General features: G+C 65.3%; 1 protein-coding gene across 1 annotated transcript; it reads left to right on the plus strand.

Annotated features, from left to right (window-relative positions):
- Positions 1–4,306: 4,306 nt before the first annotated feature.
- On the plus strand, positions 4,307–23,699 carry GNA11 (G protein subunit alpha 11). Its single transcript, XM_042927945.1, has 7 exons — positions 4,307–4,481; positions 15,535–15,719; positions 18,596–18,750; positions 19,127–19,255; positions 21,982–22,111; positions 22,189–22,342; positions 23,362–23,699. The coding sequence occupies exons 1-7, from the start codon at positions 4,346–4,348 to the stop codon at positions 23,550–23,552; spliced, it is 1,080 nt and encodes a 359-aa protein (XP_042783879.1). The 5' UTR covers positions 4,307–4,345; the 3' UTR covers positions 23,553–23,699.
- Positions 23,700–24,393: the final 694 nt, after the last annotated feature.

Genomic DNA, 24,393 nt, shown 5'->3' on the forward strand with positions numbered 1-24,393 from the left:
AGGAGGAGACGCCCCCTGTGGATCTGCTCCCCGCACCTCCCCCTACTTCCTCCTCCCAGGCCCCCCTCCCCCACCCCCAGCAGAGCCGTGGTAGGAGGGGCGGCACCCAGGAACAAGGGCACAGGGACTCCTCTCCCCCAGAGTGGGCCTCTCCCTGCCCTCAGCTGCAGTCCCAACCCCGCCTGTCCCTGCCTCAGTGTCCCTTTAAACATTTTATGCATTTATTAAGCACCTAAGTAAGGTTTACCTGACATGTGATGAATCTCACGCTTATTTTATTTTAATTTTTTTTAATGTGTATTATTTGAGAGGAGAGAGACGGAGAGAGAGAGAGAGAGAGAGAGACAGAGAATGGGCAGGGGAGGGGCAAAGACAGAGGAAGACACAGAATCTGAAGCAGGCTCCTGGCTCTAAGCTGTCAGCACAGAGCCCGACGCGGGGCCGGAACCCGTGAACTGTGAGATCATGATCTGAGCCAAAGTCTGACGCTTAACTGGCTGAGCCACCCAGGTGCCCCCTGAGGGGGTCTGTCTTATTGCATCACAGGAATTCTTTTTTTTTTTTTTTTTTTAAGTAACTTGTTTTTTAAAGTTTATATAGAGAGTGGGAGGAGGGGAAGAGAAAGAGAGAGAGAGCGAATCTGAAGCAGGCTCTGTGCTCAGCGTGGACCCTGACCTGGGGCTTGAGCCCACAGCCCTGAGAACATGACCTGAGCCAAAACCAAGAGTCGGACGCTCAACCGACTCAGCCACCCGGGAGCCCCGAATGTCAGGTTTAAAGTAGACAATTAGAGGACTTTTGTCACGTGTCTACCTCCGTGAAACCACCAGCATAATCAAAATGGTGAAAAACCACGCCCATCACCCCAGAAAGTCCCCCCGTGCCCCGGCCTGACCCCACCCCCCCACCCCCAGACAACCAGAAACCTCCTTGTAGTCACTCCAGATCTCTGAACTTGGCATTTCCCAGAATTATACATAAGTGGAACCGAACAACACATCCTCTTTTGCGTCTGGCTTCTTGCGTGCAGCAGAAGGCAGCGAAGGTTCACTCAGGCTGTTGTGTGTTTTTTCCCCTTTTTATGGCTGAGTAATATTTCAATGTATGGGTGGACCACACTTTGTCCACTCACCTGCCGGTGGACCTTTGGGTCACCCCCACTTTAGGGATGTTATGAGCAAAGCCGCTCTGAAATTATTTTATTTTATTTTTCATTTTTGAGAGAGCGAGCACGAGCGGGGGAGGGGCAGAGAAAGAGGGGGGACAGAGGATCCGAAGGGGACTCTGTGTGACAGCAGACAGCCCGATGGGGGGCTCGAACTCACGAGCCACGTGACCATGACCTGAGCCAAAGCTGAATGCTCAAGGGACTGAGCCGCCCAGGCGCCCCGAGGGCAGGTCTTGGCCAGCGAGGTTTTCTGTTTTCATTTCTCTCGGGTGCGCGCGTTAGTTACCAACTGCTGTGTAACAAATCAGCCGGAAGCCTGATGCTTGAGAACAAGAAACATTCATCGCCTCACACAGCGGCTGAGGGTCAGAGAGCACCTAGATGGATGGCTGTGGCTCGGATCTGTCATGAAATGGCAGTCACACTGTCAGCCAGGGTGGCTTCATCTGAGGGTCCCCCCCCCCCCGCCCCCTGCAACTGGGGCCTCACTGGGTGCTGGCGGGAGCCTCCACCCCACCCCACCCCACCCCACCCAGCTTCTCCAGCAGACAGTACGAACTCAAGAGGGAGCCCAAGATGGAATCCAGAAACACCGTGTCACCAAATCCTGGAACCCGCGTCTTCTGTAGTCTGTGTATCAGAAGTAAATCACGATCGCTAAATTCGAGCCACATCCTAGCTGGCGGGTGAATTACATAAGGCCGTGAATACCAGGAAGCAGGGCTCTCCGGGGGCCATTGTAGGGGTAATCTGCCACCGTCCGTGAGTATTTAAACATTTAAGCAAACGTTAAGCTTCTACTGTGTGCTTCTCGAGAATCATCTCCCTGGCTATTTACAACAGCTCTCCGAAAAAGAACGAGTATTATGCCCACTTGACGGGTGGGGAAACATGCCCAGAGAAGTTAAGTCGCCCACCTGCAGTCCACCCAAGAGTGAGCCGCCAAAGGAAGATTCCATCCTGAGGCTTAAGCCCTGCATACGGAGGAGGCCGACAGCAGCGAGAAACAGGAACACAGGAGGGAAGAGATTTTAGCGACTGCTTTTTTCTCCAGAGACAGAGAAGGAGCAGGCAAGGGAGCTGGGCTCCTTTGCTGTTTTCATAAACATTTATCGAGCACCCACTGTATGCCGGTGCTGTTTTCGTGCTGGGGGCACCACAGGGAACGAGATGGACAAAGTTCCCTGCACACGTGGAGCTCACACCATGAGTAAGTGATTTCACTCGTCACCGTCCAGCCAGCACCTGGCGCACAGGAGCGTCGCTGGCGCAGGAAGGAAGCCCAAGACGCGACCCCACGGGGACCAAGACACATGCGGTCATTGCCTTCCTGGAGCTCACGGTCTGGTGGTCACTGTGGATGGCAAACAACACCCGCAACTTTTGTCTATTCGTGGGGGGAGCCCCAGGCCCCTTGCCCTGGCTGTGTGTCCCACTCAGGTGTGGATGGAAGTCCCAGAGAGGAGAGTTTCAAGGAGCCAATCTTCCCACACACCCAGTCAACTAATAAATGGAGCCTTTGACCCTCCCCTCACCTCATATCTCAAGATAGGCTAGAACAGCAAGTCAAGGTGCGGCTTGCTGTGGTTCTGGGCACGGCCGGGTGGGGAGAGGAGGTGGGCGTCCTGCTGGGTCAGGGCTGGGAGAGATGCCATTGCAGGGAACCGTGCCTCGTGGAGCCTCCGTTTCCTTGTCTGCCTGCACTAGGAACACTCCAGGCCCTTTTATTCTCTTTCTGTCACTCAAAGCACGTTGATGGAGCACGCTCTCTGTGTTTGAACCTTGTTCTAGGTCTCTTTTGGTGAGAGGCCAGATGGTAAGCATCTTAGGGCTGTCGGAACGATACAACTCCATGGGTTCAGGGTGAAAGTGGCCCAGGTCCATACTTACGTGAAAGGGCCTGGCTACCTTCCAATAAAATCAACGGGGCAGCAGGGCTGGTTCAAAGGGCTTAAAGCGTGCTGGGTATACGACAGGCATCTCATTAATGCTTGTCTCCTGCCTGAACACTGCAGGCGCTGCACTGGTCCGTGCCTGGTTTACAGTAGGCACTCCGGAACGCTTTTGCCCTTCTGGTACATAGCAGGTATTATATTAGTGCTCGGCCCATGCCTAATTGGAAAGCAGATGCTGCTCCAATGCATAGGCCACATCGGGTATATAGCAGGTGCTACGTGAATGCCTGGTCCCTGCCTGGTTTACAGCAGGCTCTCCATTAACGCTTGCTTCATATGCATATGGAACATAATACCCCGCAAATAGCAGGCACTGCGTTAACGCTTTGTAAGTGACTGGTATACAGTAGGCGCTGGAGTAATGCCTGGTTCGTGCCTGGTTTATAGTCAGCGTTCCATCAATGCTTGTTTCCTGCTGGGCATATAGCAGGCGCTGCTTTAGTGCTGGGCTCGGGCCCCATATACAGGAGGCGTTCCTTTAAAGCTTAGCGGATGAGAGGAAGGTTCGTTTCCGGCCAGGCAATGCCAAGGCGCCTCCCGGGAGACCGTGAGCGCTGGGACTCCAGCGTCTCGCGGCGGGCTGAGGTCCCCGGGTGCCGCGACGGCAGCTACGGGGTCCACGCCGCTCGCTCCGGGGCCCAGCGGACCGCCCGAGCGGGGCCGCGCGGAGCCGAGCACAGACGAGCCGGCCGGCCGAGTCCGCCACATTCCCACAATCCCGGGCGGCCCCGCCCGGCTCCCGGCTGCGCGTCCCCCTTCCCACGTCGGCGCAACCTAACCCGCGGGCGCGCCCGCCGCGCCGCGCCCCGCCCCGCCCGCGCGTCGCCCCGCCCAGCGCAGCCGCTAGTCCCGCCCCCGCGGCGGGCGCGCGGGCCACCGCCCCCTCCCATTGGCCGCACTGCCCGCCCGTCGGCGTTGTCCAGGCGCGGGTTAGGTTGTGCACCGCTTGTCGCTCGGTCGCGGCGGCTGCGGTTGGCGGCGGCGGCGGCGGCGGCGGCGGCGGCGCGGGCGCGGGCGCGGGGCAGCTGGGCGGGAGTGCGCGGCCGAGCGGGGACCGGCGCTCGTAGGCGGCCGAGGCGGACCGGCCGGCCCCGGGGGCCGAACGCCTAGGGCCAGGCGGGCGCGGCCGGGGCGGCTCCGGGCCAGGGCCAGGGCCGGGCCGGGGGGCTGCGGCGGCGGCGGCGGCGGCGGGGGCGGCCGGCGGGCGGCCGGGGCCGGGACGATGACTCTGGAGTCCATGATGGCGTGTTGCCTGAGCGATGAGGTGAAGGAGTCCAAGCGGATCAACGCCGAGATCGAGAAGCAGCTGCGGCGGGACAAGCGCGACGCCCGGCGCGAGCTCAAGCTGCTGCTGCTCGGTGAGTGGGGCCGGGCCTGCCGGGGTCCCGCTGGCCAGCGGGCGTCCGCGCCGGCCGGGTGGGGCCGCCCCCGCCGTGCTGCCCGCGGCCCGTGCCGTCCGCGGCGGGCCCCCGTCCCTGCCCGTGCTGTCCGCAGCACGGCCCAGCCTCCTCCGGGGCCGGCCTTGCCGGTGCTGTCCACGGCAAGTCCCAGCCCCTGCGTGGTCAGCCTTGCCCGTGCTGTCCAGATCAGGCCCCAGCCTCCTCCAGGGCCGTCCCTGCCCGGTGCTGTGCACGGCAAGTCCCAGCCCCTGTGGGGTCAGCCGTGCCTGTGCTGTCCGCGTCGGGCCTCGGGAATCCTCCCCTACTTCTGCCGTCCACATCAGATGTCCAGGCCCTGGTGGGGTCAGCCCCTGCCTCTACTGCCTGGGAAGGGACCCAGAACCCTCGAGGGTCAGCCCTGTGCCACTTCTCACCGCAGGAGCCCCTTGCCCGCACAGGGCTGGCCGTCTGTCCCTGCTTTACCGAGTCTACCCGGCCGCTGCCCCAGCGTCTGCTCAGCAGCGGACCTTTGGGCTGTCATCCGCTAGCTGTGCCCCTCACCTCCCGGGATCTTGTCTCGGTTCTTCCCAGCAGGTGGAGCCCTGTTCCTGTGTGCGGGGGGTCTGTCCCCCGTCTAGCACCCCAATCCCGCTGCGGGGAGAACCTCTTTGAACGGTTTTACATCCCTTCCGGGAGAAGACAGCCTTCCGTTCCCTCGGGGTTTCTGTTTCGGGCCGAGGCCAGGGTGCGGGCACTGCAGGAACTATCCCAGATTCTTAGAAGCGGCCAGCTCACCACCCTTCCGCAAACCCCTTCCTTCTGTCTTGGTGAGAGCGGGCTCTCCCAGGTCGGCCTCCTCCTGCAGAAGATTCCTGTCCCAGTCGCCAGGGTCCCAGTCTCCATCGCCCCAAGGCACACCTGTTGTAGGGACGAGTGGGCCCGGCTGTTGGCAAAGTGCTGTCACCCTAGCGAGGGCTGTGGCAGGGCACCACCGCCAAAGGCAGGAAGGTCGTTTACAAAACAGAAACCCTGGCCCTGCCCTGCTCTCCCGAGCCCTGCGCCCTGCACCACGGGGAGGGCTGGAAATGCTCACTCGCCCTCAGGGGTAGCCTGGACGGGGCCCAGAGTGGGAGCGGGCGGCTGGCCCAGGCGGGTGCGCCCAGAGAGGGGCGGAGGGTTTAGAGGAGGCGAGCCTGCAGGTGAATGAGTGGTGGGTGGCCCTTTGGGAGGTGGCAGGTCTTGAGGGGGATGCATTGCGTTTCCTGCTTGTGGTAGCCCACGTGGGCCCCCCATTTGATGAAGTACCTCTCCTTTTGTTGTTTTTCCAAACATACGTCCCGGTTTACCCGAAGACTGCCAAATAGGCCATCCTTGCAGAAAAGATAGGCAGAGAGTAATCTTCAAGTTTGGGGGAGACTTGCAGTGGGGCCGAGGGGTCTTTAGGGGGACGGCATGGCTCTGGCTGGCTTTTGCAGTGTGACACAGACTTTATCATGGGAGGGGGGCTTCGGAAGTTATCGGCCTCGTAACGGTACCACCAGTTGGCCTTTGCCTGGGGGCTGTGTGAGCCTCCAGGTTTTCCTGCCACCCGTCCTGAGCACGCAGGCTTTGGGCCGAGTGGGGTTCGAGGGGGCAGGTCAGCAGCTCACGCTTCTGCAGCCTTGGTGTGCGTGTCCAGTGTCCCTGGATTGGGGGATCCAGCGGGGCCACCTGCTGAAAGTGCTGGTGCCTGCCTGTGGGCGGGGGTGTTGCCTGTTTACAGCCCCACACCTCTGCCGCCCCGTGACCCTAGAGAGGCACCCAGCCGCCCCCTGCCAGCCTGCACTGTGGGGGGTCATGCACCTGTCCCCGAGGCCGTGACGTGCTAGGCATGGGGGGCAGATAGGAAAACGAAGGGGTGGGCTTGCAGGTCCGAAGTGAAGGTCTGAGGCATAGAGCACAGCAGCAAATGCCTGGGGTGCCCTGGAGGCAGGGTCGCCCCCGTTGGGACCCCCCCCCCCCGCCGCGCCCCAGGCCATTCTCCGTGCCAGCACACGGGGTCCAGTGCGGGCTGTGGAGCTGGGGTGTAGGCTCGTCAGGTGTTTGGGGAGGGCTTTCGAAGCGAGTACTCCATTTGTCCACCAGAAAGCCGCATACACAAAGCCGTGTTTGGTAGGCCATGTGTGTGTGAACGTGTGCGACACGCGCATTCAGCTCTCTGGGTGCTGCTGGTCAGGCCGTGCTCTGGTTACCGTTTTGTCCGGTCCGGAGCGGGAGTAGAGGGCGCGGCTGTGCGGGGCCAGCTCCCGGGATCTGGGTCCTGAGAACTCAGAATTGTGCGCGGGAGGACCCCGTGGCCTGCGGGCTGAAACCCCGTTAGGAGCTCTAGGGACAGGGGTCCCGGGCAGGCCTGGCTGGCTTCTGCCTCCCGTGACCTCTTCTGGCCAGGTCCTTTGCTGTTGTGTTTCTGTCACTTGGGGGTGCCCCTCGTCTGTTCCTTAGGGCGGGCGTATTGGAAAATCGAGATCTTCACGGGAACCCCGGTCACTGGAGGTGGCAGCGAACGGCCCGGCTGAGCCTCCGCGGCTCTGGGACTTCTAAATAAAGCAGGGCGGTCAGTTCCACAGGCTTCCTGTCGGCTGCGCCGGCCCCCAAAGGGCAGTGGAAAGGCCCGGAATCTGGCATGGGGTGTGGTGGCCCTGGTGGGAAGGGCGCGCCTCCCGGGGCTTCGAGGCGCCGTGTGGAGCGTGGCCACCGGCTCCTGGCGGGGCGGTCATGCTGCACGCCCTGCGACCCCGGAGAGCGGGAGGCACCTCGGGGAGCCCCTGGGCTGCGGCGGGCCCGCGACCCACCCCAGGATGTGCCTGACGCCCCTTGAATTCAGATTTCGTTTCTCCTGCCCAGAGGGTGTGCTTTCTTGGGGCACAGTCCGTGTTAGTGCTGCGGGAGCCCAGCGCTGCCCTCAGAGCTCCCCCTCCCTCAGTTTCCCTGCACGTGCGGGAGGACGCCAGCGCCTGGACGCGGCTCTCTCTCCTTCCCGCGGGGCCGCCAGGTGTGCCCCGGGCGCGGAGCTCCCGTCGCCAGATGCACTGACGGAAGATCGAGGCCTTTCCAGGCTCTGCTCCTTCCCCGCGTGCGCCGTGCCCGGCCGGGCTGCGGTGGGACACGAGGAAGTGTTCTGCCTTAGATATTTAACCACAAGAGGTTTCACTTTCACGTTTTTGTGGTGGAGCCCTCCCCGGTGCAGCCCCGGGAGCGCGGCCACGGGCATCGCCGCTCGTGGTGCCCGGCGTTTGGCGCTTACAGAACCCCGGGGAGGGGGAGGGGAGGTGTGTTTGTCCCCCTCGGTCCCAGATGGTGCCCGGTGCAAAGTTCAGCCGGGGCGGGCGGGTCTGGTCTGGGGCTCCGGGCCACGCCGGGTGGACTGAGTGGGTGGACTGAGCCGGGCCCACTGCCCTCGGGAGGAGGGGCCCCGTCTGCGGGTACGGCTGTCCCGGCGGGCAGGCCGGCCCGGGAGCCGAGGACAGCCAGCCTCTGGGGTCCGTGGGCTCAGGCTGCTCACAGAACCGCCATCCCAGCCCCTCAGGTGTGCAGCCGCTCACAGGTGTTCGTAGCTCCTGCGCCCACGGTCCCGGTGCCTGTCTTCTGGGGCAGCCACCGTATCTGTCCCCTGTGGGGCGTCCGGCCCGTGTCTGGGTCCCATCTCACGGCCACTCAGTCGCCGTGCGGTATCGTCCTTGCTCCCGCTGCTGCTCCCCACCTTCGGGGCTCCGCCACCCCGGCCCCCGGTGCAGGGCCTGCAGTCTCAGGAATGGTGGCCGGTGACTTCCATTTGCTAAGGGAACTCACATCCCCCAGGGAAGTGGGACGGGAGTGAGCCCTGGGGGACCCGAGCCTCCCTGCTCAGGTGGGCCCGATGCCGTCTCACCTGTGGCCCTCTGCTCTGATGTGAACAGGTGGGGACCCCAGCGGACAGCTCACGGTTACCCTCCTCGGGGGCCCTGCTGGTGGGTGTGGGGGGCTTGCTGTGAGGGCGCCCTGTGCAGCCGGCTCGGAGCAGTGGGGGGGCGCTGGCTCTGGGGCGGGACCACGGCTCCCACCCTCGGTTTCCTCCTCCGTCTGATGGGAATGACTGTCCCGGGATTAAGTGTGATGGTGCCACTGAGGCCCCTGGCACACAGCAGGTGCTCGGCAGGCAGAGGGAGCCCTTTGATCCTGTCGCTGCCCGTCCTCCTGGGCACTTTGCACCACGTCCTCTATGAAAGCAGCTGCGACGTCCCTGGGAGGCACCTGTCCCCACCCCTCAGCACCCGGCCGGCAGGTGTGGGGTGGGGTTTCTGTTCTGTCTGACTCCCGGTCTCGGCGTTGTCTTCTGGAAATCCGAAGTGAGGGTGACGGGGAGGGACAGACGGGGGCCGCTGTCTCTGTCATTTCTGTTCGACCACACCGTCCACCTGGCTGGCAGTTCCCTCTGCCACTGAGCAGGGCCCCCCTGTCCTGCAGCACGGGGACTCACAGTCTCACTGCCTTTCCTCCTTACCTTTCCTGAGCCCTGGCAGCTGGATGGCGCTCTGTGCCCCGGGCACTCGCAGACTCCTCTGAAGGGGCAGCTCCGGCCGGTCCCCTGGGAACTGGCCTCGTGTTGGCCCCGGGGCATCGTGTCGAGAGGGACAGGAGGTGTCAGGTTAGAACACTCACAGAGTCCCTTGGGGCAGGAGCGTAAACGGGAGGCTCTCGCCACCTCTGCCCAGCTGGCCTGTCCTCCGAGCCTCCGTGGAGGTGTCGGTGAGCTGTGCGGGCCCCGTCCCTCTTCCCCAGCTGGGCTGGATGGGGGGCTGGGCAGGACTGGGGGCTCACAGGGTCCAGACTACCTCGGTGCCCCAGGAAGGGCTACAGTAGGACTTGGCACACGGGGGCAAAAGTGGGGGCGCAGTGACACGTGTGGGGTGAAGGACGCCCACCAAAATCAGCAGGGACAGCTGTCCCACCGTCGGGCTGGGAGGAACAACCGACGTCACGGCCCGGCGTCTGCGCCCCGCGGCCCCAGCCCCGGGGTGTCCTCCCTCCTCTCCCTCGTCATCGAGGTGCACACTGGTGTCTTCTCGCTCTCTGGGCCCCACACCCGAGCGACGAGCGCTCCGCCCCAACGCCGAGGCCAGATGGCCCCAGTCTGGAGGTCCGACGGTCCCTGGCTGTGTGACCCTCCAGAGTGTATCAGAGCCTCCCCAGAGGGGATGTGGGGACAGTGGTGTCACTGAAGGAATGAGCGGGCTTGACCTGCCATCCTCAGCTGCTCAAGGACTTTACAGTGTCTCTGTCCTCCCGGGTAAGGTCAGCGTCCCGTCTCTGATATCAGACTTGCTGGCACAGCTTGAGGTCCCAGGGGTATCTGGGAGTCCCAGGTCGCAGGGGTGCTCTCGCGTGGTCTCCCCGCAGTCCCAGGAGCTCCCGGCTTCACTGCCCACAAGCCGGAACCGTGGCGGCCTGCCCCTGGGGTCCAGGGATCAGCGGTCCCATCCTTCCTGCCTGTTAGGCCTTGGCCCCGACGGCATTGGGTCCCTTTCCCGCCCGTCTGGGGCTAGGCCTCACACTTCCTTCCTCCCTGCCCCCCGCCCCCTGCCCATCCCCCAGAGCTCGGTCCCTAGTGAGGGCGGACAGCGGCATCTCCTCCGACTCTGGCTTCCGCTCTCTTCCCTCTTCTTTCAGCTTGTCTCAGCTGGGCGTGGGTCAGATCGGCCCTCCTGCCAGGGATGCGTCAGAGCACACCCGGGGGGTGCCCACGGGCTCCCGGTCCTGCTGCGTCCCATCTGATCCTGTGGGGCAGGCGCCAGGCTGGGCTGCCCCCCAGGGGCTTCCTGTCCCTGAGTTAACAACCAGTCGAGTCCCCCCGCCCGGCACCGGGATGGGGAGGACCCGCGGGGGATGCTTGGCGGAGCCAGCACGTTGGATGGAGGCCAAGTTCGTTCTGTTCATTCACAAAAAGCTTGTGCAGCATCTTCCGTGAGCTGGCCTGGGGGGCGGGGGCTGGGGGCTGGGGGCTGGGGGCAGGCGGCTTTGGGCAGACCCCCCCTCCTTCCCCCACCATCCCCCCCCCCCGCCGCATGAATAACTGGGGTGGCATCGTCTGCAGCGAGAAGGGGTGGAACGTCAGGGGGCCGAGGGCACTTCTAGGAAGACCTGAGATTGCGTTTCTGCGAAGGAGGCTCCAGTCGCGCTGGGGGTGGCTTATGTCCCCTGGTGGCACAAGTGCCCACGGACGTCTCCTTGAAATGATGAGCAGCAGGCAGGCCAGGGGCCCACGGTCGTGGACTTGGGGTCTGCCCCCAGCCAGGACCTGGTGCCGGCACGGTTCCTTCCAGGGAGGCGGTGTGATTTCATCACCCGCCCCAGGGCACCCCACCGCAGGGACCCCCGCCACCCATCTCACCCTGCGTCCGCTGTAACCACCTGCCTGGACGTGGGGGCCGTGGGGGCCGTGGGGGCCGTGGGGGGCCTCCGGGCCGATGCCGCTTCTCGGTGGCTGTAGGAAAGTTCCAGGAAGTCACACGTGGGTGCTGGAGTGAAGACACCGGTCTTTGCCGGAGCGAGCGACTTTGGAGCTCCTGGGTCCAGGGCAGCTGTGCCTGCGTGGTTGGGGGCGAGGAGGGGCGCGGTAGGCGAGTCTGCGTCGGGGAGTGGGGCCCGGTCTTGGGTGTGTCACACGCTTGGGCACGAGCTGGGGCCTTCCCTCCCTGGTGGGCAGCCAGAAGGTTTTGAGCCAGGAGGGCACGTGCAACCAGATGTCTTTCAGGGGGAGTGTGAGCGTGGGCCAGCCAGGTCGCACCGGAGGCTGGAGACTGAGCGGGGCGGTGGGTCGGGCAGGAGAGAGCCCCGTGGGAGGTGAGGGGGGCAGGGCTGAGTGGAACCCGGGGCGTCGACCACGGCGCGGGGCTGGGTGAGCGGCTGGTTCCAGATGGGCTCAGCCGTGAGGTCCAGGCAGGCCTGGCCTCCGAGACGCTTGTGGGCAGGTGCACGTCGGGTCAGGTGTGTGGCAGTTCCTGGGGCCAGGGATTCTGTCACAGGCCCCAGTCCCAGCTTCCAGGCGCTACGTGACGAAAGATATGGCAGTGGCTCAGTTGGCCCCAGAAACGGGGCATCTGGAAAACGAACCTGGGTTGCTTTGGCCAGCTCAGTCTTGCACGGAGCCGGGTCCCCTGCGTCCAGCCCTCCCTCCCCTCCCTCCCGGACGCTGCGGCGGCCCAGCGCCTCCTGGGCAGTGGGCCTGGCCCGTGCCAGGGCAGAGGGCCCTGCTGGCTCCCACCTGCTGTGCTGCGGCAGCGGGCCTTCCTGGGGACCTTCCTGCTCCGTTGACGTAGGCCCAGAGTATACGCCACACGCGATACGTGGCATTTTTCTCTGAGGTCCTCACCTGCCCACACCTGCCTTTCTCTCCATACCCTGCTTTCTCCGTGGCTGCCGTGGGCAGGGTCACTGATTACCCCGTTTCCCAGGCAGATGGGGACTGTCGGCCATGCCGATCCCTTTTGCGTCCTTCTTCCCCTCGGCTTCATTGACACATGAGCGATGTCGATGCTGAGCAGGTTTAAGGTATGTAACTTGAGGATTCGATGCGCTCACGTACCACAAAATGATTGCTGCAATCAGGTCAGTTAGCGCGTTATCTCACATTAGGTTAGTTGGCACATCGTCTCACGTTGTCTTTGCGCACTTCGCTTCTGCTGGAGTTTGACCACAGCCTCGGTCTTTGCTGTGGCCACGCTGCCGTGTGGGGGGCGTTTGCAGACTAGGCAGCAGGGCCACGCAGCTTGTCCGGGGCCCCCAACCTCTCCGGGAGCTGATTGTGTGTTTCCGGCCTCCTTGACATCCTGCTTATATCTCGGTTTTGCGGAGCGTGTCCCTGCCACCCCCCGTCCTCCCTCAGCCCGGCTTCGTGCCGGATGCGAGGCTGCTCTGGCTCGGCATCGAGGGCCCCTTCGCGGGCACACCTGCCTCGCCTCCTGTCCCCTCCGGGGCTCACAGCAGTGTGTTGTGCTGATTGACACAGCCGTGGGCGTGGGTGCGGGTGGGTGGGTGCGGGTGTGCGCACTCGTGTGCCCTCGAGTACATGTGCGGGCGTGCACACGTGTGTGTGGACGTGTGTGCACGGCCCCCGGAGCCTCCACGGGGGGCTGCTTCCCTCTTTTGCCTTCATTTTTATTTTTGTTCTGTAATTTTAATTACAAATTTTTTTGATTTTTTTTTTTTTTTTTTTACAAATTTTGTTTTTAATTTATTTTTTTTTCAAGTTTACTTATTTTGAGAGAGCGCCCAAGCAGTGTAGGGGCAGAGAGAGCGTTAGAGAATCGTAAGCGGACTCCGTGTTGTCAATGCAGAGCCTGATGTGGGGCTTGAACTCCCGGCCATGAGATCATGACCTGAGCCGAAATCAAGAGTCGGACGCTTAACCAGTTGAGCCACCCAGGCGTCCCCCAATTTTTTAATGTTTTAAATGAGCTTATTTATATATTTTGAGAGCGAGAGAGCAGGTGTGTGTGTAAGCGCCCGCATGGGTGGGGGAGGGGCAGAGAGGGAGAGGGGGAGAGAGAGAATCCCCAGCAGGCCCCCCACCGTCAGCGTCGTGGAGCCCAGCTCGGGGCCTGAGCTCACGAACTGTGGGATTATGACCTGAACTGAAATGAAGGCTTGGAAGCTTAACCGACGGGGCCCCCAGGCGCCCCTTGCCTTCATTTTTAAGGAGCCGGTGTGAGGCCGGTCCTCGGCTACACACGGTGCGGTCTACAGGCCCCGCCCGTGGTCTCCCGCCCGCCTCTTGTGGGAGCCGTGGCCTTGGCCTCTCCCGTCCCGAGGTTCCCGCGTGTGCTGCCCTCGGCGTGCGACGTGCCGTGTCTGCACGTCGGGCTGACCTGCGGGGCTGCGTCGGGGGCTGTGGCTGTAACGCGGGTACCTGGTGAGCTGTTTCCTGGGAGCGAGCCTCCCGAACAGACCAGAACAGACCAGCGGGGCAGTTTTCCTGTAGCAGCGTTTTTGTCAAAAGTAGGGCTTCTCAGGGCGGTCCTGCCCCCTGGAGGTCACTGGGCCGTGTCTGGGGATCTGTGGTCGTCACACTGGGGGGCTCCTGCCATCGAGGGGGTGGGGCCGGGGAAGCTGCCCGACCCCCACAGCGACCCCCACAGTGCCCGGGTCGCCCCCCAGAGAGTGAGTCGGCCTGGGGTCAGCAGGGGCTCGGGTCTCCCCGAGTGCGGTCAGTCACTCAGATACTGGCTCAGGGCCTCCCGGCCGCAGGACAGTGTGGACACGCGGGGCCCGCAGGACCGGTCTCCTGCGGAAGCTCCTGGGCCGCAGAGGGTGCCGGCCGCAGACACCTGCAGAGAGAGCCCCCGACTCGGGCAGCGGCCACGGCTCTGCGTGCAGGGAGGGCTGTCCACCCCCAGGGCGCGGGGCTCTGTGGAGCACGGATCGCCTCACGGGCCACGGCGAGGGAGGTGCGTGGACCGACCCAGAGCGGTGAAAATAAGCCTGAGCAGCGGGTGGGGCGGGTCTGGGGCCTCGGTCTGCGAGTGGGTGCCCGTGGAGGGTCGTCAGGCCGCGGTTTCAGGCGTCGTGCTCTCAGAAGTTACAGGTCGTCTCTGCTGTGTGATCACGTCACTCCGGGACTCAGTCTCTGGGGGTCCGGGGTCTGGGTGGCCCTCGTTCGGGGTCCCTCATGGGGTTGCAGAGCACGTGTCGGCCGCGTCCGGCTGCGGGCCCCCCCGTGGCCTCTCTGCCCAGCGCCGCTCGAGCGTGCTCGGTGTGGCGCCCCCCCTTCCCCTCGGCCAGTGGTGCCGGGCGGTGCGGACCTAGTTTCGGGAGGGACGCGCCGTCATCTGTCCTCTGTCGGCTGCAAGTGAGTCACGGAGTCCGGCCCGCGCTCGCTGCCGGGGCCTCGGTCTCCCCCTCGGGAAGGGGGCGTCGTGGAGGCCCGTGGGCATTAACGGCCTCTGCAGTGGCGGGCCCTGAGTGTGGGGTGCCCCCTCCACCTGGGGGTGCGAGGCCGACGCAGGAGGGGAGCCCGGGCTGCGTTGTGCCGCGGCGAGATCAGAACGTGCCGGTCCGGGGCTCTGCGGGGCCGGGATGAGGGTGCAGTGGCCACGTAGCCCCTTTCCAGCTGGCTCTCCGATCCTTTTGATCCTGGAGGCTGAGGCGGGGGCCAGCGTGCCGCCCCGGAGCAGCCCGGTGAGCCCCGCGGCCGCTCGTGCTTACGGGGGAGAAGGGAGACCCCGCGGCTGATGTTGTGCGTGCCAGCTCAGCGGGCCGGAGAAGGGAGCGGACGCCGGGTTTGGCGTGGCTTCTGGGTGGGCGTGGGACACGGGGCTTGGACTCCTGGTGCCGTGGTCGCTCCGGGCGAGCGTGGAGCGCTCAGCAGGCGGTGTGACGCTGGGTGGGTTTGTGAGTTCAGGGCTAAGGGGGAAGGAGCTTCCGGGGACCTTTGTGGGGACGTATTTGGTCCTTAGAGCGTCCAGGCTTCTGTGCGGATACCCGACTCTTGACCCAAAGGAAGGCTGGCTTCGGTGGGGCCCCTGGTCGGGGGCCCGCGGAGATGTCGCCACGTGACGCTTGGTGTCCACGGTGGGCGTGGGAAGGTCTGGGGGGCCGGCCGGCCGTGGGGGCCCTGGAGGAGGAGGAGCTTGTCACCTGAGAGTCTGGGGCGGCGGCATGTGGCGGAGACGTGGCCCCGTGCCTCCCTGGGGCACCAGACCCAGCGTACCCAGCAAGCGCTCACGGAGGCCAGTCACCCCTGCCAGGTGGCTGGGCCGGGCGCACCGCAGGCGCCAGCCCCCCAGCCTCGGTTTCCCATCGCGTGGCAGGGTCGTATGCTTGGGGACACGAGGGAGGTAAGACGGGGGACGCGCCTCCCAGACCGGCTGCGTGCCGGCCGCGCGTATCCCACGCCCGCCCCGAGCGCCGAGCTCTTGGGCCCTTGGGCCCTTGGGCTCTGACTCCCCCGGGGGCCCTCCTCTGCCGGGTGGGCCCCCGGCCTCGGCTGTGGCCTGTCCTCACGCGCCCTGCTCTGCAGGCACGGGCGAGAGCGGGAAGAGCACGTTCATCAAGCAGATGCGCATCATCCACGGGGCGGGCTACTCGGAGGAGGACAAGCGGGGCTTCACCAAGCTCGTGTATCAGAACATCTTCACCGCCATGCAGGCCATGATCCGCGCCATGGAGACCCTGAAGATCCTGTACAAGTACGAGCAGAACAAGGTGAGGCTCTCGGGCGGGAGCGGGCGGGCTGGACGCGGCGTGGGGCCCGGCCCCCGTCCCCCCGTCCCCCCGTCCCCGGTCCCGGCCAGGGCCTGCCTGCTCGCAGCACCTGTGCGGGCCCGTCCTGGCCGGGCCTTAGCGCTCCCGTCCTCCGGCAGGGAAGCCGGCCGGGGGACGGGCCCCTCAGCACCCTGTGTGATGCTCTGGGTGATCCCAAGGGAGGGGGCATTTCCCTTCCTTGTTTTTAAAGTTTATTTATTTTAAAAGGGAGAGCGAGCGAGGGAGCGCACCTGTGAGCGGGGGGGACGGGCAGAGAGGGAGGGAGAGAATCTCAAGCAGGCTTCACACTGTCAGCACAGAGCCCGACATGGGGTTCTGTCCCACAAACCGTGAGATCGTGACCTGAGCCGAAATCAAGAGTTGGACGCCTAACCGACAGCCACCCAGGCGCCCCTCCTTCCTTCTTCTTTTCTTTCTTTCTTTCTTTTTTTTTAATGTTTATTTATTTTGAGAGAGAGAGAGAGAGAGAGAGAGAGAGCGAGCGTGCGTGATCGGGGGAGGGGCAGAGAGGGAGGGAGACACAGAACCCGAAGCAGGCTCCAGGCTCCGAGCCTCAGCAACGAGCCCGAGGCGGGGCTTGAACTCATGAACCTGGAGATCATGACCTGAGCCGGTCAGACGCTTAACTGAGGAGCCACCCAGGTGCCGCCCACCCACGTTCCTTTTTTTTTTCACTAACAGCAGTTGGGACAGAATTCAGTCACCGTGCAGGCCTCCACTTAAGTGTGCAGTGCCCACATCCATGGGGGAACATTCCCTCCCCCCAGAAAGAAGCCCTGTCCCCCTTAGCCGTGACCTCCCCTGCCCCTTCCTCCCCCAGGCCCCCACGAGCCCCCTTCCCGTCCGTGGATGAGCCCGTCCCGGACGTTCCACACACGCGGACTCACACCCCGCGTGGCCTCTCGTGGCCGGTTCCCTCCCTGAGCGTCGCGTGTTCGGGGCCCGTCCGTGGGGCGGCGGGGGGGGGGGGCGCCTCGCTCCTGCTCGCGGCCGAGGGACGTGCGCGTGCGCGGTGGACACGTTCATCTGCGGACGTGCCCGTGCGTGGAGGACACACTGTGTGAATCCACTCACCGCCTGATGGACCCTTGGGTCGTTTCCACGTTTTGGCCCTTGTGGATCCTGCTGTTGAGACGTTCACGTGCAGGTTTTCGTTGGCACACCTGTTCTCCGCTCTCGGGGGCCTGTTCTCCGGAGTGGAGACGGGGGGCGGTCCCAGGGCAGCTCGGGGTCTGCCCCTGGGCGGAGCTACGAGCCTCCTCTCGCCGCAGCGTCCCCGCCGGCCCCGCACCAGTGGGCTCGCGCTGCTGGCCTCCCTCGGCTTTGCTTTTGTACATCTGTTTTTGGACTGTTTCGTTCAACCCCAGAAGTCTGCCCTGGGCTAACGTGAGGTGGTTTAAATTAATCCATTCGCTTCGAGGCTTAAGAAGGTCAATCAGCTAGATTGCTGATGTGTCTCTGATTGGCACCTTCCTCCCTTTACGCCTGGTTCACAGATGATCAGGGACCCCCCAGCAGGGCCTGATGGTGGGCTTGTTGGGGGGTCCCTGCCGTCCTGGCTGTGAGCCGCGCGTACGGGGCCTGCTGGAATCTCTTGTCCCCTGGGTCTGGGTCAGTGTGACCTGCACAGCCGAGGCCCCCTCCAGCGTCCCGACCGTGCGTCCCGCGGGTCCCGTGTTTGGACCGTAGGTGTCCATCAGCGTCCAGAACAGGGGCCACCGGCTGTGGCCTGTTTCTGTGAACAGTTTTATTGGTACTCACCACGCGTACTCATTTACGTAGAGGCCCCGGTGGCTTTCGCCGCAGTGGCAGACACAGCTGGCCACAAAGGTGACAACACTCCTGTCTGGGCTTTTACAGAAGCAGATCACCGGTCCCCGATCTCCACGTGTGCACAGTCAGTGGGTTTTCGGGGGCGGTGCCTGCTTCTCCAGGACCCTGACCGAGAGGCAGGTGAGGGCCGGAGGCCACGGCTGGGGGACCGGAGAGCATCATTTGGAGGGGGGCAAGCGGGGGCAGCCCTCGAGTCCAGGAGGAGCCTGCTGGCCTTCGGCGCCCTGGCTAGGGCTCCCTCGTTCCCCATTTTGACTTCTGTCCGGGTGTGTCCTCCCTGGTCCCTCAGCTGGTGGCCGGTTGTGTGGGCCTGACCACCCTGAGGACAGGCACGTGGGGTGGGCTGGAGGAGGAATGGAGAGTCTCCTGAGCCACCTGCCTCGCTGTTGTGTGTGTGCACACGTGTGTATACGTGTGTGTGTGTGCACGCGCGCGTCTGGGGCATCCCTCGGGGACTGGTTCCCCAGGAGCGGCTCCCCTCGCCCTGCGGGTTCGGGGGCGCTGTGCAGGTTCCTGTCGTAGCTGTGAGTGAAGAAGCCACTGGCCGCGGTGATTAGCTCAGCTCCAGCCCCTCCCCCTCCGCTGGCAGGTTCCTCGGCCCAAGCCCCACCCCCGGCCTGCTGTGTGCCAGGCCGGGGGTGGGGGTGGGGGGTGCAGGCCAGACAGCGGCTCCCCGACTCGGTTCCTGTGCGGGCGGTGGTGTTCGTTCCGTCGTCCCGTTTGCCCTCGGTCCCTTTTACGGGACCTGCTTGTGCGTGTGTGCGGTGTCCTCCGGTCCCGCCTGCTGCCCCGCGGAGCAGGGCCCTGACCCAGCCGGGCACCCCCCGCAGGCACTGCCTTGTTCCCGGGCACAGCCACTGCCGCCCACCCTTGCCCCCGCCTGACGCGTGCTCCCGCCTAACCGGGTGACGGCCCGCCCCGGTCGGGCGCCCCGTGTGGCCGGGCCCCCGCGAGCCCACGGCTCTCCCTACCCACGCTCGCAGGCCAACGCGCTCCTGATCCGTGAGGTCGATGTGGAGAAGGTGACGACGTTCGAGCACCGGTATGTCCACGCCATCAAGACCCTGTGGGACGACCCTGGCATCCAGGAGTGCTACGACCGGAGACGCGAGTATCAGCTCTCGGACTCCGCCAAGTAGTGAGTAGGGCGCCCGCCCCGCGGGTCCCAGCCAGGGCCGCGACGGGGTTGTCGGGCGCCTGCTGCTCGTGACACGCGGGCCACGCTGGCGAGACGTGGTCACTGTAGGCAGCCTGGCTGTGCCCGAGCGTCTGCTGTGGCCACTTTTCTGTGAGCCTCTGCTACTGTGCTAGAACGAGAAGGTTCGTTTTGGAAAGTCCCCTGGGAGAGGGTCCCTCAGAGCCGGCTCGAGTCGTGCGGCTCCCCTGGCCACGGGACCCAGGGCGGGGCTGCTTCACCCCTGCTAGTGAGGGCTGCTGGGGGGACCGTCGTGGCCCGGCCGTCCCCCCACCCCTCACGCGCTGGCCCGAACAGCCTCGTCCCTGCCGTGTTACAGCTACCTGGCCGACGTGGACCGCATTGCCACCTCGGGCTACCTGCCCACCCAGCAGGACGTGCTGCGGGTCCGAGTGCCCACCACCGGCATCATCGAGTACCCTTTCGACCTGGAGAACATCATCTTCAGGTACCTACGCCCTGGTTCCCTGGGGAGGGTGGCCCTGGGGCCGCCTGGGGCTCTGTGAACTGCAGGAGGGAGGGGCCCAAGCACCTGCTGTGGAGACAGTGCGATTCACTGGGTCCCGGCCTCTGCTCCCAGGGGGCGTCCTACCCCGATGGGAGAGAAGGCTCATACAGCGGCCACCGAGTTTCCACGTGAGCCGTGTCCCAGTAGTGGTGCGGGTGGTGGCGGAGCTGGCCAGAGGCGGCCTGGAGGGGAGGGTCTTCCGGGGGGCCCTCTGTGACGGGGCCGCAGACGAGGGAGGGTGATCTGGAGTTCCCGCCAGACCTGGATACGCTTCAGGGCAGTGCGGGCTTCCTGACGGCCCTGGGGACCCACACAGAGCTGGGTGACGGGAGGGTCCTGGACTCTGGCTCTCGGGCCCACTGTGGCTCGTGGCACGTTGGCAGAAGGGGTGCGGCGGTTCTCCCTTGGGGCCAGAGTCGTGTGGCCAGAGTAGACCTGGTGCCTTGAGGTCCTTGAGGACCCGGGCCGGCCTCTCCGTGGGGTCCCAGCTGGTGGAGAGTCGCTAAGTGGCAGAGGGCAGGTGCGTGTCTGCTGGGCCACCGTAACAAAGGAGCACAGATGGGCGGTTTAAAACCACACGCGTTGTTTCTGTCCCGGCTCTGGAGGCAGAGCTGGTTGAGGCGAGGGCACGGCTGGTTCCTTCCCAGGCCGGAACGGTCTGTTCCGTGCGTCTCCCGGCTCCCGTCCCGGCCCGTCTCACGGCCGGGGGTCGCCGGCCATCCTTGGCACCCCCTGGCTTGTAGGCGCACCACCCCGTCTCTGCCTCTGTGGCCACACAGCCTCTCCCCACGTGTCTGCGGCCAGCTGTCCCTCTTCCTGTAAAGACAGCGGTGAGCGGAGTAGGGCCCCCCTGTCTAGTGTGATCTCCTCCTAACCAGTGACCTCTGCAGTGGCTCTGCTCCCACGGCGGGTCCCGTGCCCGGTTCTGGGTGCGCTGGTTTGGAGGACGTTCAGCCCAGCGCCCCCGGCACGGCGCCCTCTGCTCCTTGTGTGCAGGCTCACCCTGGGGAAGGGGCCGGTGCCTCCTGGGCGGGGGTCCCAGAGAGGCGGTCAGCCGTGGCCCCTGTCCCCGGCCATGGCGCCCCGCTCTGTGGCCTCAAAGCGCCAGCTCTGTTGGCTGTGTTCCGAGGGGCCCTTTGGCCTTCACCCCTCCCTGCCGTCCGCACCCTCTCTTACCTGCCGGGCCTCTGTCGGAAGCCCTCTGGGGTCCCCGGAACCTTCAGAGGCTGTGGGCACCCGCCCTGTGTGTGTCCGACAGCCCGTTTTCCTGGTGACGGCTTTCTGTTTTAATTAGATCCTCGGCAGGGTTGTGACCTCAGAGTAAAGACCCGAGGTCTCCAGAGCACAGGCTGCGGCTTGACGAGGGTTCCCCCGAGCTCCCATTTCGGGGACTCCTCGCGGCCTCACGCTGACCTCTGCGTGTCCTATGCCTGCTGTGTCCTCCCCCTCCCCTGCCCGAGCCTGAGCTGGGTGTGTCCCCTCTTCTTGGCACCACTTCCCTGGTGCCCCTCCCTGTCGCCCCCTCTCTGTGGGGTGCCCGAGCTCTGTCGTGGGCCCCCACCCTCTGCCACTGCTGTTCCCCAGCCAGCCCACCCTTCGTTAGCTGCGTTCTTCCCCTCCAGCCGTGCACTCGTGGAGACAGCCTCCGGGCCCTGGCGCTGAGCTTGGGTCTGGCCCCTCAGCGGGGTTGGGACGGCACCGAGTAGTGGCCTGACGGCCCCGGCGTGTGAGGAGATGGGCCTGGTCCCAAACGGGGGCCTTGCGTGGAGACCTCGCTCCACACTGGGGAGGCCTCGCTTTCCAGTAAGGCCGTGGCCCCAGACGCCGTCAGCCCTGACGGCACTCCCCGGACTGGCCCTCACACAGGGCCCTCGGCCAGTCCCCACCCTCCTGTCACCACTGTCCCGTCCGTTCAGCGTCACCCTGGCACATCCACCATCCACCTGTGCTCTCTGGAGTCTCCCGGGGGGGGGGGGGGGGAGCGCTCTGCCAGGAAGCCCTGCTCCCGTGGGCCAGGCCGGCGACAGCCCTGAGTGTCAGCCCCTCCCTGCAGCCGCGGCCAGAACCCCTGCCTTCGCAGGGACCCCTGCCTTCTCGGGGCCGGGGCTGGGGCCAGGCAACTCCCGGGTAGCCAGCGGCCAACCCCTGCAGGCAGGCCTGTGTGATGGGGTGTCCCTGGCGTTTCCTCCCCCTGCTGCTCCTTCTGCTTGTGAGCGTGTTGTTAGTACTGTTACTTTCCGCGTGTTGGTCCTGCTGGGCAGGAGACCTGCTGGCAGAGACAGTTCGCTCTCTGAGCCGCCCCCTTGTGATGCCGAGGCTCCTCTTGCGCCAGCGTTTATCTCCGTCCTCTTGTGGAGATGGAGACCCTTCCCCGTGTGTCACAGACATCTGTGCACCCTGCGCAGACGAGGGCATGGGTCTCCAGGGGTTGCCCCCCCCCCCCCCCTCCCCGAGCGCCTGGGCCCCCGGGCTCCCCAGTCCTGGGACTCCTTCAGGGGTAGGTGCCCGGACGCAGTGCCCCCGGCCAGGGCAGCGTGTCCCGCAGGGGCTCTGCCGGCCCCGACAGGTGCGGCGCCCCCCCCCCCCCACCCCCCCCCCCCCCCGGCCTCGCAGATGTCTGTCTGCGGGCGTGGGTGCTGAGCCCCGCCGGGCTCCTGTCCCTGCAGGATGGTGGACGTGGGGGGGCAGCGGTCGGAGCGGAGGAAGTGGATCCACTGCTTTGAGAACGTGACGTCCATCATGTTCCTCGTGGCCCTGAGTGAGTACGACCAAGTGCTGGTGGAGTCGGACAACGAGGTGAGGCACCTTCCTCCGCTTCCCCCCCCCTCCCTGCGGCCGGGGCCCCGCCCACGCTCACGCCCTCCTTCCGGCAGAACCGCATGGAGGAGAGCAAAGCCCTGTTCCGGACCATCATCACCTACCCCTGGTTCCAGAACTCCTCGGTCATCCTGTTCCTCAACAAGAAGGACCTGCTGGAGGACAAGATCCTGCACTCCCACCTGGTGGACTACTTCCCGGAGTTCGACGGTGAGCCGGCCTCCTCCGCCCCTCTGCCGCCGGGGGGCGGGCGCCCGTCCCGCGCGCTCTTGCTCTCGGGGCCCCAGTGCCCGCCATGCGGGGACGCGGGTGAGGACGGGGTTTCCCGCGGGCCCTGGCAGAGGCTGGTGGCTCAGTTAGCGCGAGCCCGGGAGCTTCCTGGAGCTCTGGGGGCTTCACGGGCCCCCTGCCTCGGTGCCCCTTCCCGAGCCTCTGTGTCCCCAGCGGGGGCGTCCTCTTGGGGAGGGCGTGCGCCCCGGCTGGTGGCTGGTGCGCAGCGGCAGAGGGACCCGCCCGGACGGACGCGGTGCTCCCAGGCCGCCACCCAGGCCACCCAGCCGGCAGTCCGCCCCGCCTCCCACCCCTGCAGTGGGGGGGCGGGGGGGGGGGGGAGGGGGGAGCGAGGCGCTGGCGGCGAAGGGGTGGCCCAGAGAGTGCCCAGGGTCCAGCAGAAGGCAAAAGTGAGCAGAGACGGCCCCCGCCTTGCCCTTCGGCATCCCCGCAGCCGCCTCCCAGGACACAGGACAGGGAGAGGACACAGGCCGGGGCGGTCGGGGTCTGGCCACTCCCTCCCCATTGGCTTTGTCCGGCTGGCGGACTCTTGTCGCGTGGCTGTGGGCCGACAGCTGGGACGGGGCTGTGCGAGTGTGCACGCGTGTGCAGGGGCGCATGGGGCCGTGTGTGCATGCGCGTGGCCACGTGCCCGTCCGTGTTGGGACGGGGGTGTGTCGGGGACGCGGTGGGAAGGAAGGTGGGTGCGCTTTGGAGGTGGTGGGGTGTCCGACGTAACAGCCGACCGGGAGGCGTGGGGGGGGGGGGCGGTGACCTGCGTGGAGGCCGGTGGGCGCTGGGGGAGCTGCCGCCTCGGGAGACCGCAGCTCGGGGCCTGTGGCCTCCACGCGGGGCCCTCGCAGGAGCGGGGAGGAGGCGGTGCCTCTGCATGCGCGCGCGCGCGTGCGCGTGCGCGTGCGCGGCGGGGGCGGGGCCTCACCCGCCTCCGCCTCCCCCAGGGCCGCAGCGGGACGCCCAGGCCGCCCGGGAGTTCATCCTGAAGATGTTCGTGGACCTGAACCCCGACAGCGACAAGATCATCTACTCCCATTTCACATGCGCCACCGACACGGAGAACATCCGCTTCGTGTTCGCGGCCGTCAAGGACACCATCCTGCAGCTCAACCTGAAGGAGTACAACCTCGTGTGACCTCGCCGCGGCCGCCCGAGGGAAGAGGGGGAGCCCCAGGCGGGCCCCTCCTTGGGGCGCCGTGCCCGGCCGGCTGTCCCGGCTCCGCCCGCAGACCGGTTGATTTCGTTTTCATATTTTTAACAAATGGTTTTTATTTCACAGTTATCAGGGGACGTACGTCTTTCTTTCTTACACCTCGTGCACCTTCTCACCTGTGTCAGCGGCAAGGCCGCCTTTTCTTGGCCTTGACTCGGGGCTCGCTTTTTTTCTAAAAAAATAAAACAAGAAAAAAAGGAAAAAAAAAAGGAAACAGAAGAACGGATGGAGACAAGTGGAGACGAGCGGCCCCGGGCCGGCGGCCTCCCGGCGGTCACGCGGGGACAGAGCCAGCCGCCGGCCTCGGACTCCCCGGCTTGCCCTCCCCTCGTTTCTCGGTCGTTCCCCTCACAGGCGCGGCGGCGGCGGCGGCGGCGGCGGCGGCGGCGGCGGAGGCCTGGGGACTGTGACTTCTCTCTCTTTCTCTTCCTAAGTTATTGACACCCTGGACTCCAAGAAGTGGGGGTGGGTGGCGCCCCCCGCTGCCCGCCCTGGGAAGTGCCTAACCTTTTTTTTTTTTTTTTTTTTTTTTTTTTTTTGGTGAGGAAGGAAAACGCAGTGTGCCCACTCTTGGGTCAAGGAGACCGCCTGGCTCTCAGCCCTCCCCGCCCCCGCAGACCTCGGGGGGGCCCTCCCAGGGCCCTGCAGGCTGCCATCCGCACGCCCCCGAGGGTCACGTACCCTCCGGCCCTGGCCGAGGGCACCCCGCTGCATCCAGGAGGCCAGAAGGAGGCCCCCTCGGACTGGGAGTCACTTTTGATGT

Source organism: Panthera leo, chromosome A2 (genome assembly GCF_018350215.1).
Source record: "Panthera leo isolate Ple1 chromosome A2, P.leo_Ple1_pat1.1, whole genome shotgun sequence".
NCBI classification, from domain to species: Eukaryota; Metazoa; Chordata; class Mammalia; order Carnivora; family Felidae; genus Panthera; species Panthera leo.